This window comes from Oncorhynchus gorbuscha, linkage group LG08 (assembly GCF_021184085.1).
Source record: "Oncorhynchus gorbuscha isolate QuinsamMale2020 ecotype Even-year linkage group LG08, OgorEven_v1.0, whole genome shotgun sequence".
NCBI classification, from domain to species: domain Eukaryota; kingdom Metazoa; phylum Chordata; class Actinopteri; order Salmoniformes; family Salmonidae; genus Oncorhynchus; species Oncorhynchus gorbuscha.
The window spans coordinates 53511036-53525543 of NC_060180.1; the positions used below are offsets into that span (position 1 = coordinate 53511036).

Here is a 14508-nt window from a genome sequence, read left to right on the forward strand (position 1 = left end):
TTTTTTGAATTGTTTTATGTTGGCTATTTAGAATTGTATAAGAGTCAGTTGAATGACTGAGAGCCAACGGAAAACTGTATTGAAGAGAGAATCAAATCAAAATCAAATGTATTTATATAGCCCTTCTTACATCAGCTGATATCTCAAAGTTCTGTACAGAAACCCAGCCTAAAACCCCAAACAGCAAGCAATGCAGGTGTAGAAGCACGGTGGCTAGGAAAAACTCCCTAGAAAGGCCAAAACCTAGGAAGAAACCTAGAGAGGAACCAGGCTATGAGGGGTGGCCAGTCCTCTTCTGGCTGTGCCGGGTGGAGATGATATCAGAACATGGCCAAGATGTTCAAATGTTCATAAATGACCAGCATGGTCGAATAATAATAATCACAGTAGTTGTCGAGGGTGCAACAAGTCAGCACCTCAGGAAGACCCAGAAGCACTGGATAAACTATTTTAAATCTTCAAGGTTTCAGACTCCCTTCATTCTTCTCACCATACCCTATTCAGGTCCCAAGGTTTAAGAGGGTACACTACACTACCATGTGTGTTGTGGGTTTTCACTATGAGGTAAAGGGGTAACGTTACTAAGCCCATGCTTTGCCATTCCAGAGCTAGTAGTGAATGTTGCATTATTTGAGTACCATAAATTACTACGTTTTGGTGACTTTACCTGAAAAACGGTGGGACACAGACCATCATAATACATTGTAAACAACTTCCATGCTTTCATCTTTCACTACATGCTGCTAGTACAAAAACATGATTTTTTTCATTGTACTACCTTGATGCATGTTTTTTGGTCACTACCATGGCAGGAAAATGCAATGGTATTTCCACCAGTACCATGGTATTTTCCTGCCATGGTAGTGACTAAATATGCATGATAGTACCATGGTAGTTTTTTCATTGTACTACCATGGTATATTTCTGTAAGGTTATACATGTCCAGTACAAAAGTGCTGTATTATGGCTTGCACAATTACCATATAACTGAGTAACCAACAGTTATGGATGAGGACAGTCTGTGAAGCTCAAATAAATGCTTCACAGAGTTCAAGTAACAGACAGTAACAGATCTCAACATCAACTGTTCAGAGGAGCCTGAGTGAATCAGGTCTTCATGGTCAAATTTCTGCAAAGAAACCAATACTAAAGGACACCAATAAGAAGAAGAGACTTGCTTGGGCCAAGAAACACAAGCAATGGACATTAGACTGGTGGAAATCTTTCTTTGGTCTGATGAGTCCAAATTTGAGATTTTTGGTTCCAATTGCTGTGTCTTTGTGAGACGCAGAGTAGGGGGATGGATGATCTCTGCATGTCTGGTTCCCACCGTGATGCATGGAGGAGGAGGTGTGATGGCGCTTTGCTGGTGACACTGTCAGTGATTTATTTAGAATTCAAGGCACACTTGACCAGCATGGCTACCACAGCATTCTGTATTGATACGCCATCGCATCTGGTTTGCGCTTATTGGGACTATCATTTGTTTTTCAACAGGACAATGACCCAAAACACACCTCCAGACTGTGTAAGGGCTATTTGACCAAGAAGGGGAGTGCTGCATCAGATGACTTGGCCTCCACAATCACCCAACTTCAACCTAATTGAGATGAGTTGGACCACAGAGTGAAGGAAAAGCAGCCAACAAGTGCTCAGAATCCAGGTGTGTCCAAACTTTTGGCTTGTACTGTATATATTTGTTTGCTATTTGAACGGTTTGTACGGAGACGGTTATTACGGTCATTTGGCTGCCCAATTATCGCAATCCAAAAATACCATGACTGTCACAGCCCTATTCTGTATACAGCATTCATACGCATAGTAGGCCTTATAGGCTACTGAACAATATGCATGTGGAAGCATTCAAGCCAATCTCTTGACATTTTTTTCAGACAATTGACATATCATATTTATATGAATATTCGAAGGATAATGTTCAGTCCCATGTTTTCCCAGGCATTTGGCACCTGAGTTCCCATAATTTCTGAGCCATCTTGTCATCCCTGGCAGCCCTTGTACAGCTGGAGGATTTACAGTCACTGTTTGAACAATACAAATTAAATCCAGTAAGTAAACTTGGAGTCACCCAATTATATGGTGTGTAGTCCTCCCACTATGACTCGGGAAACCATGCAGTTTATTAGGCTACAGATTAAAGTTATAATGAACTTCACAGGGTGGTGAAGATCTTGATGCTCCTTTCAATAAATGATGAGGGTCTTATTCTGGTGACATGATGATTGATTCTTGACCGCCATTTAACAATAATAATAATTTTATTATATAGAATAGCCTACCCACACTGTATCTGTGAGCAGTTGGCGAAGATGAGAAGAAGGAACTGAGGTCAACGTTGATAGCTACTATAATTGATTTGATCAAAAACAATATGTTTCTTGCACATGATGTATTTATCTGTGTTATTGACCTCATAATAAGCCAGTAATTCCAGTAGACATAATTAATTTAAACTGTCTTAATTTTAATTAGACTTTACTAACAAGAGGGTTATGTTGAAGCCTATTTCTTCATATTCTTCCTGTTTGGCAGATGAAATTAGGCTATAGGCTGCTATATTCATAGATTTGTCAGTCATTTGTCTGAGTTTTTTATCCTAAAAAACTCCCCTAGTCCTTGCCGATGACAAGCATACCCATAACATGATGCAACCACCACCATGCTTGAAAATATGAAGAGAAGTACTCATAGTGATGTGTTGTGTTGGATTTGCCCCCAACATAACGCTTTGTATTTTTTTTTGCAGCATTACTTTAGTGCAGTGGTTCTTAACCTTGTTGGAGGTACTGAACCCCACCAGTTTCATATGCGCATTCACCAAACCCTTCTTAATTGGAAAAATAAAATCTGTTTTCAAATTCAAAACATAGTTTACTGGTGCACGAAATGAACCGTGCATCAACGTCACTGTGTTCAAAGAACAAAATCATCAAAACATGATTTTAACACGAAAACATAATAATGAATATTTGCTGCAAATCAATGTAACTTCTGCTGTTGCCTTTCAGAGACCAGTACAGAAATGCGCGGCTTCACCTTGGCAAATGCCAATCTCATGTCATTTTCGCAACAAAGTATGTTCCTTTTCTTCATTTTTAAGTCCAGCATCCTCAAAAAGGATTGCTCGCAAAGATATGTTGCAACAAACGGTGTGAAAATCTCCAGAGCTTTCTTAGCAATAACAGGGTACGTTACCATTTGTTGACACCAAAACGTTGAAAGCATTGTTGTTCTGAAGAGTTGCTGTTGAACCTGGTTCTGCTGAATTTCAATAATTTCATCGAGGTATTCATCATCGACATCTGTTGTCTCAACACTAAATGTGAACGGCTGTCTCACCCATGCTGGATATGACTCTCTTGTAGGGAAGTATCCGTCGAGAGACTTTGCAAGCTCATCTAAGTGCGTGGCAATTGCTTGCTTCAGTTCCGAAGGTACAGAAATGTCTCCGATTCCAGATACATCTTTGATCTTACTTACACAGTCGTCCAGCAGGGGAAAGTTTGCGAAGTTATCGTTCTCTGTTCGTCGTTTCCATAACGGCAGCTTTTTTTACAAAAGCCTTCAGGTTTTCCTCCGCTTCAATGATGTTGACTCCACCGCCCTGCATCTTTTGATTGAGATGATTGAGAGCTGCGAAGATATCAGCCATGTATGCTAAAATGAGAATGAACTCAGAATTTTTGAAGCAATCTGCATGACAATGTTGGTGCTCTTGCAAAAAAAGGGCTAATTCCACACGCACGACAAAATCACGATTCAGCACCTGTCCCCGGGATAACCACCAAACGTTAGAATGGTACAGAAGTACCTCGAATTCAGAGCCCATTTCTTTACACAGCGCACTGAAAATGCGGTGCCTCAGAGCACTAGTTCGCACATAGTTCACGCATTCCGCTACAATTTTTAATACTTTTGACAGTTTTGGAGGCAAGATTTTTGTTGCCAACGCATGCCTGTGCAGAAGACAATGCGTAACAATGATGTGTGGTGCATCGGCTTTGACTAGCGCACCAAAACCAGACTTTCTTCCCAGCATGACTGGAGCTCCGTCCGAACAAACTGCAGAAACCATATCTCATGAAAGATTGTTGTCTTTGAAGATGTCATCCACAAGTTTCTTCACATCAGCTGCCTTAGTTGTTGTTGTAAGAGGCTTACAAAATAAAAAATCTTCCTTTATCACGTCGTCTTTCACATAGCGCACGAATACAGCAAGCTGGCTTAGATTGGAAACGTCTGTGGTCTCATCGAGTTGAAGGCTGAATTTTGCCGGGCTTGAAATCAGATCTGCAACTACTTGAGCCAAGATGTCTTTGCTCATGTCCTCTATTCTGTCGCTGATGGTGTCATTTAAAAGAGGAATTTGGGATAACTTAACTTCAGCCTCTTTTCCCAGCATGATATTCGCCATCTTCAACACAGCTGGTTTTACGAGTGTTTCACCAATGGTGTGTGGTTTGCCCTGTTTTGCGATCAGGTAAGCAACTTTGTGCGATGCTGTGAGGATCGGTTTGTTGATGGGTACAAAGCCGAGAACAGGCATCGAATCTGGCTCTCTTCACCTTGAATTGAGCTAGCGTTGTGTTCTTGTATTTTCCATCTCCACGCAGCTTAAGGAAGTGTTCTCTTAGTTTTGCCGGTGCTAGACTAGAATTGCTCAACTTAGCATTGCAAATCATGCAGTTAGGACGCTGACTCCCATCACATTCCGTTATACATGTGAATCCATATTGTACATATTCATCCGACCACTTTCTTTTTTTGCTCGACATAGTAAGTATGAAGGGATTAAAATATTAAGAAAGAAATCACAAGGCGTACCATCACGACAGTCACAAGTCGACTACTGCACGCACCAAATTCCCTGCAGCACAGATAGGCCAAGCGATGTAGCGTGATCACCTGCAGCCAATGATGGCCAAGCGGGGCGTGTCATCACGAATCATATGAGTCGGATGTGTGTCTTGACCTCCGCCGAACCCCTGAGACTGACTCACCGAACCCCTGGGATTCGATCGAACCCAGGTTAAGAACCACTGCTTTAGTGCCTTATTGCAAACAGGATGCATGTTTTGGCATATTTTTATTCTGTATAGGCTTCCTTCTTTTCACTCTGTCATTTATGTTAGTATTGCGGAGTAACTACAATGTTGTTGATCCATCCTCAGTTATCACCTATCACAGCCATTCAACTCGGTTTTAAAATCACCATTGGCCATTGGCCTCATCAGGCCAAAATCACAATTTGCCTCATCAGGCTAATTTCTACCAGCATGTTAAATGTGCAACCAGAGGGAGAAAAAAACTCTAGACCACCTTTACTCCACACACAGAGACTCGTACAAAGCTCTCTCTCGCCCTCCATTTGGCAAATCTGACCATAATTCTATCCTGATTCCTGCTTACAAGCAAAAATTAAGGCAGGAAGCACCAGTGACCCGGTCAATAAAAAAAGTGGTCAGATGAAGCAGATGCTAAACTACAGGACTGTTTTGCTAGCACAGACTGGAATATGTTCCGGGATTCTTCCGATGGCATTGAGGAGTATACCACATCAGTCACTGGCTTCATAAATAAGTGTATGGATGACATCGTCCCCACAGTGACTATACGTACATACCCCAACAAGCCATGGATTATAGGCCATATCCGCACTGAGCTAATGGATAGAGATGCCACTTCAAGGAGCGGGACTCAAACCCGGAAGCTATGCCCTCCGATGAACCATCGAACAGGCAAAGCGTCAATACAGGACTAAGATCGAATCGTACACCGGCTTCGACGCTCGTCGAATGTGGCAGGGCTTGCAAACTATAATAGACTACAAAGGGAAGCACAGCCGAGAACTGCCCAGTGACATGAGCCTACCAGACGAGCTAAATTACTTCTATGCTTTCTTCTAGGCAAGTAACACTTGGACTCCCGAGTGGCGCAGCGGTCTAAGGCACTGCATCTCAGTGCAAGAGGCGTCACTATAGTACCTGGTTTGAATCCAGGCTGTATCACATCCGGCCGTGACTGAGAGTCGCAGAGGATGGCGCACAATTGGCCCAGCGTCGTCCGGACACCGTGCACCTGGTGACCTTGGTTAGCGCGCCAATTGTGCGTCGCCCACGGACGTCTCAGCCGGCTGCGACAGAGCCTCTGGTGGCACAGCTATCACTGCAATGCAGTGCCCTAGACCACTGCGCCACCCAACATGTTTCAAGCAGACCACCATAATCCCTTTGCCCAAGGGTGGGGTATGTGCAGTCGTTTAAAAGTAATGTTAAACACTATTATTCCACACAGAGTCAGTCCATGCATCTTATTATGTGATGTGTTTAGTACATCTTTACTTCTGAATTCATTTAGGCTTGCCATACAAAAGGTTTTAATACTTAATTAATTTGTAAACATTTCTAAAAACATAATTCCACTTTGACATAATTGGGTATTGTATGTAGATCATTGACACAAAATGTCAATTTAGTACATTTTAAATTCAGGCCGTAATACAGCAGAATGTGGAAAACGTCAAGGGGTGTGAATACTTTCTGAAGGCACTGTACATAGCTACTTCAATTACCTCGTTCCCCGCACATCGACTCGGTACTGGTTCTCACTGTATATAACCATGTTCTTTTTTCTCGTTATTGTTATTCATTATTCATTGTGTATTTATTCCTCATGTCACTTTTTATATTGTATTTTTGTATCTTTAACTCTGTATTGTTTGTCTACCTATGTTTACAGAGCATGTGACAAGAAAATGTGATTTAATTTTAATCTAGGGTTAGGGTTGTGGTTAAAGCTAGGGTTAGCGTGAACTGGAGTGTGGTCATAAAGCTAGGATTAGGGTTGTGGTTGAATTGTGAAAATAATGATTCCTCTTAGATTATTGGTGATACTAAGGAATCAGGAAGTGTTTGGTGCTTCCCCAAGCCTGACAATGTAGAAATGTGACTTCCTTGTGTTAGTAATCTATTTCACATCAATAAAGGGTTGTGACATACGTCTCCTATAATTCAGACGGTTTATCAGTGTCATGAGTTACAAGGCAGGTTGAGCACCTTCTCAGAAGTTGTTCTACATTCAGATTCTGCGTCCTCCACCTCTCAATTACAGGTACATTACTGTAGCATTGACATTAAATAAACTAAAAAGGAATGACTGTAAACCCTATATTTGGTATTCAGACAATATTTACTTTGACGTCTCACCTGTCAATAATAGGACATATTTGGTTATATTTCTGTAGATAATGATGTACTTCAATAGAAATTTGATATCAAACAAAGATATGGGATCTCCACACATACGGTAGTATTGGCCACAAACAGAAAAACCATTCTGAGTTAATAATTATCCAACTGTTCCACCTGACAGGTCGTATCTGCATACCAATGGCTCTGCTGGAGAGGTCAGTTCTAAGGTGTGTGTGCAGCCAGTGAATACTCTGAAACGGACAACCTTATGTTAGGTCAACGGTATGACTGTTTTTCTCTCATTTCTTGCTTCAGAAGAGGGTCAGGTGAATTTGTGGTTTTATTTAATCAGGTATTTTCTGTTTTATTCATTTCCATGTATTCCCGTAGCCAGTTTATTTTAGTGAGATTTTCAGATGACTGAGATCATGACTATTAATCACGTTTGTCAGTGCTGCTTAGCTATGTACATATTCTATGAGTATTGTATATATATATATATATATATATATATATATATATATATATATAGTCCATTTTCCATACAGTTGCCTACTATTTCCATACTGTACTATTGACACACTTTTACTCCCACAGCCCCATATCTTCTATATTTAATTTAGGTCATTTAGCTGACACTCTTATCCAGAGGAACATACAGTTGGTGCATTAAACTAAGGTAAGACGACATGGGCCCCCTAACCTAACATTACATTTATAAGAATACTGTATGTATCTAAATAATGTTACATGTCTTACTTCAAATTCTCCTTATTTCACAGTTCATGACACCAAGAGGAGAGGATGGGGAATGGGACAAATGTCGACAATGCCATACCTAAATCATACAGAGATGCATTGCTGTCAATATACACTATTGTGCTCATTGGAGGGACCATCAGCATGTCCCTCATGATCAACATCATCAAGTCCAACGTCCGCTCGGTGACCACTACAGCCGTTCTGAACCTGATCGTGGTCCACTTCGTCTTCCTCCTGACTGTGCCCTTCCGCCTTTATTTCTATGCGTCTGGCGAGTGGCATCTTGGTCCTAACTTCTGCAAGGTGGTCAGTGCCATGATCCACGCCCACATGTACTTAGCCTTCGTCTTCTATGTGATCATTCTGGTGATCCGCTACCTGAGTTTCTTCAGGAGGTTCAATCAGATGGAGTTCTACAGGAGGCTGCACGCCCTGGGGGCTAGTGCTGCTGTCTGGGGCCTCATGCTCATTGTGGTGGTCCCTTTGACTGCTGTGAAGTATGGATCATCTACACATAATAATACAACAACCAATGACAACCAGTGCTTCAATTTCGGAAGGATCTTTGACGAGAAACATACTGTGGCTGTGCTGAATTACATCATCTGTGCTCTCATCATCGTGGTTACATTGGCCCTGGCCTGTTGCCAAGTGTGGATTTTGGGCTGTGTGTACAGAACTCACAGGGCGATGATCTTCTCTCAACAGGAGTTTTGGGCTCAGATCAAAAGTCTTTGCTTTATGCTGGTCATTATAGTATGCTTTGTTCCATACAATATATTCAGGATTTACTATGTGAGTAATTATAATGTCAGTCTCCAAATGAAGAATGAGTTTGCCCTTGCTATCACAACTTTCAGCTGCTTTGACATGTTGACTTTTATAGGGAGGGGGTCGTTCAGACCCTGTGATACATGTTGTGTATCATAAGAATAACATGAGAATGTACTTTTTCTTATATGTGATGTAAAGAATGTAACATGAGAATAGAACTCTATTTGCACCTTAATTAATACCAAATTATAAAACTGTACAGACTCTTTGATATACTTACTTCACAGCAAACAATATCAGAAGTAACAGTTACTTCAGTATATACCTCTTTCTAGCAGTTCCCTAAGTGGGATACGTCCTTCAGGTTAAATCAGAAAAGACATGAAAACAAATAGTGGAGCGGTGTTTATTGTTCTTGTTGTGCAGTTCTGGAACATGATACAAAGTATTTACATACTCCCACCACATGGATGGGTTTCTACAAATTAGCTAAACTGATTCTGATTTAACAGTCACCTACAATTTGGCATACTGTAACACATTAGCATAACAAACATACATCAAACATTTTGTGAATTATCAAATTTTGATAAACCATGCATTCTTTATCATCTTTTTTACAACTACATTTCAAGTGAATTATATGTTTCATTAAAATTTACTCTGCTTGTTCAGTGTTTCACATTTGCCTTCCTTTTGGGAAAACATTTCCATATTAATTAGGAAGGAATAATATAGTAACAATTGATCTACATAAACTCAGCAAAAAAAAGAACTGTCCTCTCACTGTCAACAGCGTTTATTTTCAGCAAACTTAACGTGTGAATATTTATATGAACATAACAAGATTCAACAACTGATACATAAACTGAACAAGTTCCACAGACATGTGACTGACAGAAATGTAATAATGTGTCACTGAACAAGGGAGAGGGGGGGGGGGGGTCAAAATCAAAAGTAACAGTATCTGGTGTGGCCACCAGCTGCATTAAGTACTGCAGTGCAATCTCCTCCTCATGAACTGCACCAGATTTGCCAGTTCTTGCTGTGAGATGCCCCCCTCTTCCACCAAGGCACCTGCAAGTTCCTGGCATTTCTGGGGGGAATGGCCCTAGCCCTCACCCTCCGATTCAACAGGTCCCTGAAGTGCTCAATGGGATTGAGATCCGATGTCTTCGTTGGCCATGGCAGAACACTGACATTCCTGTCTTGCAGGAAATCACGCACAGAACGAGCATTATGGCTGGTGGAATTGTCATGTTGGAGGGTCATGTCAGGATGAGCCAGCAGGAAGGGTACTACATGAGGGAGGAGGATGTCTTCCCTGTAACACACAGCGTTGAGATTGACTCCAATGTCAACAAGCTCAGTCCGATGATGCTGTGACACACCGCCCCAGACCATGACGGCCCCTTCACCTCCAAATCATTCCAGCACCAGAGTACAGGCCTCAGTGTAACGCGCATTCCTTCAACGATAAATACGATTCCGACCATCACTCCTGGTGAGACAAAACCGCAACTCGTCAGTGGAGAGCACTTCTTCCAGTCCTCTCTTGTCCAGCGACGGTGGGTTTGTGCCCACAGGCGATGTTGTTGCCGGTGATGTCTGGTGAGGACCTGCCTTACAACAGGCCTACAAGCCCCCAGTCCAACCTATTGAGGACAGTCTGAGCACTGATGGAGGGATTGTGCGTTCCTGGTGTAACTCGGGCATTTGTTGTTGCATTCCTGTACCTGTCCCGCAGGTGTGATGTTCGGATGTACCGATCCTGTGCAGGTGTTGTTACACGTGGTCTGCCACTGCGAGGATGATCAGCTGTCCGTCTTGTTTCCGCTGTCTTAGGCGTCTCACAGTACGGACATTGCATTTATTGCTTTGGCCCCATCTGCAGTCCTCATGCCTCCTTACAGCATGTTCACGCAGATGAGCAGGGATCCTGGGCATCTTTCTTTTGGTGTTTTTCAGAGCCAGTAAAAAGGCCTCTTTAGTGTCCTAAGTTTTCATAACTGTGACCTTAATTTCCTACCGTCTGTAAGCTGTTAGTGTCTTAACGACCGCTCCACAGGTGCATGTTCATTAATTGTTTATGGTTCATTGAACAAGCATGGGAAACAGTGTTTAAACCCTTTACAATGAAGATCTGTGAAGTTATTTCGATTTTTACAAATTATCTTTGAAAGACAGGGTCCTGAAAAAGGGACGTTTCTTTTTTTTGCTGAGTTTAGTATGACTGCATCAGTGAAATTGCCCATCAGCGACTTTTTAAAGCATGTTACATAGAAAGTATAGGCATACACAATGCGTAACAGGGTTGGGGTCAATTCCAGACAATTTAGGAAGTACACTGAAATTCCAAATCTGTACGATACTTTTCAATTAGGAACATTTGGGCTTGGAATTGGAATTTGAGGGGCCTCCTGGGTGGTGCAGTGGTCTAAGACACTGCCTTGCAGTGTTAGCTGTGCCACTTGAAATTCTGGGTTCGAGTCCAGGCTCTGTCGTAGCCGGCCATGACCAGGAGACCCATGGGACGGCGCGCAATTGGCCCAGCATCGTCCGGGTTATGGGAGGGTTTGGCCAGCAGGGATGTCCTTGTCCCATCACGCACTAGCAACTCCTGTGGCTGGCCGGGCGTAGTACGCGCTGACACGGTTGCCAAGTGTACGGTGTTTCCTCCAACACATTGGTGCTGCTGGCTTCCGTTTTAGGTGGGCATTGTGTCAAGAAGCACTGTAGCTTCTTGACACAAGGACGCACGGCTCTCGACCTTCGCCTCTGCCGAGTCCATACGGGTGTTGCAGCGATGAGACAATTGGATACCATGAAATTAGGGAGAATTTTTTTTTTTTTTAAACGATTGGAATTTGATTTCAGTCTGAATAGATTGAAATGGAATTGGCGTTATGCACCAGGGTTGGGGTCATCATATCATTTGGTAAGCATTTATTACACATACACACCCACTTTAGTGGTGCTTGGCTTCAACAACAGCACTGCAAAATGTTAAACTAACTTGGAATTTAAAAAGTGTATCTTAAAGTACTGGTTGCTACATCTGTGGTCGGCATCAATAGTGATACAGTCTCAGGTGTAAACTACAACTCCAAACAAAGCATACAAAAAGTATAAAATAGTGTACGTGCATTTTTAAAGAAATACTGCGCAAATTAAGATGTTGACAGACCTAGTGTAATCTATTCTGTAAATAATGCCGATATCCAAGGTAGTGGTGTTGTTTAATAAAAACCTGTGATCAATGACGTATACTGTATAACATATACAATATAAAAAATGGGGCGGTGTCTGGATGATGTTTCTGAAGGAAGTATGAGATCAAAATGCTCAAATCCTTTCAGTCACCACAGCAACCACAAACTGTAGTACACCTGTAGTTTCTACTACCTGGAAACCCACTGTCAACCAGCACCATTATAACCGATCTTTATATGCTCTTTGCAGTTCCTTGCATCCTCTAGTAAGTTAGATGGATTCTGAAATATTACTTAAATCACTATTTGCCAACCTCAGTCTGGCTTTAGCCCTAATCCATTGTTAAATACGGGGATGTTTGGCCCAATCTCCATATTAAAAACAGGTGTCTCACCCAGCCAAGGGCGTGGAACTCTACACAGTAATGATTTCCCGTTTACAGTTTTTCTTTCAAAACTAACTACACCGTTTGTGTGACTTTGGGAGACTGTGTGGTGAGTGCAGGCTCAACTCAGTGTTTAGGCCTGAAAGTTTCCCCGATTCTTCTGCCCTGACTGTGGCAGAGCGTTTGTGGACGATTCCTGACTTTCTTCCATGTCAGCTCCTGTTCCAATATAAAGAATATGGAAAATGTAAAGAATATGTTATCTTCATGCTGCAACACAGTGACAGCTACAGTAAATACAATAATGATAGCTCTTAGTATTGAAACATCATGGCTATCTCAAATGGCATCCCATTCCCTATATAGTGCACTATGAAAATGTAAAGAATATGTTATCTTCATGCTGCAACACAGTGACAGCTACAGTAAATACAATAATGATAGCTCTTAGTATTGAAACATCATGGCTACGTCTCAAATGGCATCCCATTCCCTATATAGTGCACTATGTTCGACCAAGGGCCATACTGCATCTGGGTCAGAAGTAGTGCACTATATGGAATCAGGTAGGCCCTGTTCAAAACAAAAACACTATAATAACGCAGACCATGAAACAAGATCATTTGAATGAAGATCTCACCAGTTGGATTGATGTTGAGTTGAGATAGGCTCAGGGGGAGATCTCTGGCGTTTGGGTCAGTGGGGCTTTGGAGGATATCATGCAGGGCATTCCTTCGTCCAGTTCTACCGGAGGCTATGAAGTCTGCATACGTCACTTCAACTTCGGTCATCGCTGACACATGTGCACATAGCCACTCCTGAAACAAGTGTCATTCACAACACTGAAGAAATAATAGTCAAAATGACCTGAATATCATTACAATCAACAATATATATTTCATTATAATAGCTTCAAAGATGTATATGTTGCTTGGCCTTCACCAATCATAGCGGGATCATTGGGATGGAGTTCAGAAAGTTTGCATGAGTTTTATTGATTGGACTGAAAACCTTTGCTGTGTAAATAAAGGTGTCACTCATTTTGTGATGATCTGTGGGTGAATTTTACAATTGAAAATAGACAATTAAATCAAAATTAGATCACTATAATTATTTTCAGTCAACCATATAGGATGCACTCAATGCACACATTATTCGGCCTGTATAGCAGATCATACACATCTTTTGTCCATCATTGTTCCTCAAAGGATGGCTCCAAACAGCAGCCCTGAACCTGGTTTCCCAAAAGCATCTTAAGGCCAATTTCACCATTAGATTGGGTAAATTCATTGTTAGACCCATAGGATCCTAAGGTTCTAAGATGTTTTTTATAGCGATTTTGGAATGTAAATCTTGGTTGGGCAAACTCCCCTCCCCCCCCCATGTTTTGATACTTGCCACCAAAGCAGCTACATAACACAACACTAAAGAATACATTAATTGCACTATAATGGTGACAAACGTTGCCCACAAACAGTTAGGGCCTACAAAAAGCCATCCTAACAGCAGAGCTTTTATCCTAACCACTACGCTCTGTATTTTCCGCTGGCTGCCCCACCACCAAAGAAAGAACTGAGCTAGTCTGAAACACTTGCATTGTGGTGATTCCTTAAAAAAGCAAAAAAGAGACCATGTTTTGCATGCGGCTTTATTAACTCCATTTTTTTTACATTGTTGCAAACTGATGTGTGACACATTGATGCCAAAATAAATAAATACAAATTAGGGTCTCTGCCCCACCTGCCCTGAATGACCAGTCGCCAATGAAATATGCTTTTGGGAAACCGGGCCCTGATCAGCATATCTAATGCCCATAATTTCCTTGAAAAACAGTGCAATACATGCGGTGACATGCTCGTTGTTAGTCCGATATCAGGATCTTACCTTGAGTAATCTGTCATCCTACGACTGTAAAATCTGTGCCACATTTTTGAGCGAGTGACAAAGGGAATCTAGTCTAGTGGGCCTACAAAGGAATCAAATTGACCGTACACGACGCGGATCATCTACAAAACCCCACAGGATTATTTACGCTCTAGGTAAATATCTGGATTTAGATAGCCTACTCACATCGGTTTATAGCCTATTGCCTTTACATACGATGTACGGTTAGCCCCAGCATGTTGCCTTACATTCCTTGATTGACAGGTTTTCTGCTGCTCTGAC

General features: G+C 41.8%; 1 protein-coding gene and 1 long non-coding RNA gene across 7 annotated transcripts; one reads left to right on the plus strand and one right to left on the minus strand.

Annotated features, from left to right (window-relative positions):
- The first annotated feature begins 1617 nt into the window (after positions 1-1617).
- Positions 1618-9416, plus strand: LOC124040930 (probable G-protein coupled receptor 141). Of its 6 annotated transcripts, none has more exons than XM_046358045.1 (5): positions 1618-1663; positions 1957-2066; positions 7390-7560; positions 7806-7887; positions 7991-9416. In XM_046358045.1, the coding sequence occupies exon 5, from the start codon at positions 8013-8015 to the stop codon at positions 8898-8900; it is 888 nt and encodes a 295-aa protein (XP_046214001.1). In that variant the 5' UTR covers positions 1618-1663; positions 1957-2066; positions 7390-7560; positions 7806-7887; positions 7991-8012; the 3' UTR covers positions 8901-9416. The 6 variants fall into 6 exon arrangements, with proteins under 6 accessions (XP_046214001.1, XP_046214003.1, XP_046214004.1 ...); XM_046358047.1 differs by having other exon boundaries at positions 7390-7490; XM_046358048.1 differs by having other exon boundaries at positions 7390-7435.
- A 1437-nt stretch (positions 9417-10853) lies between these two features.
- LOC124040931 lies at positions 10854-14508 on the minus strand. Its single transcript, XR_006839827.1, has 3 exons — positions 14227-14508; positions 12983-13160; positions 10854-12561 (listed from the first exon to the last, which is right to left on the minus strand). It is a non-coding gene; the product is annotated as an uncharacterized LOC124040931 (long non-coding RNA).

Bases quoted from the DNA above. Each gene is read 5' to 3' on its own strand.
- LOC124040930 (XM_046358045.1), top strand. From the start codon at position 8,013: ATGGGGAATGGGACAAATGTCGACAATGCCATACCTAAATCATACAGA.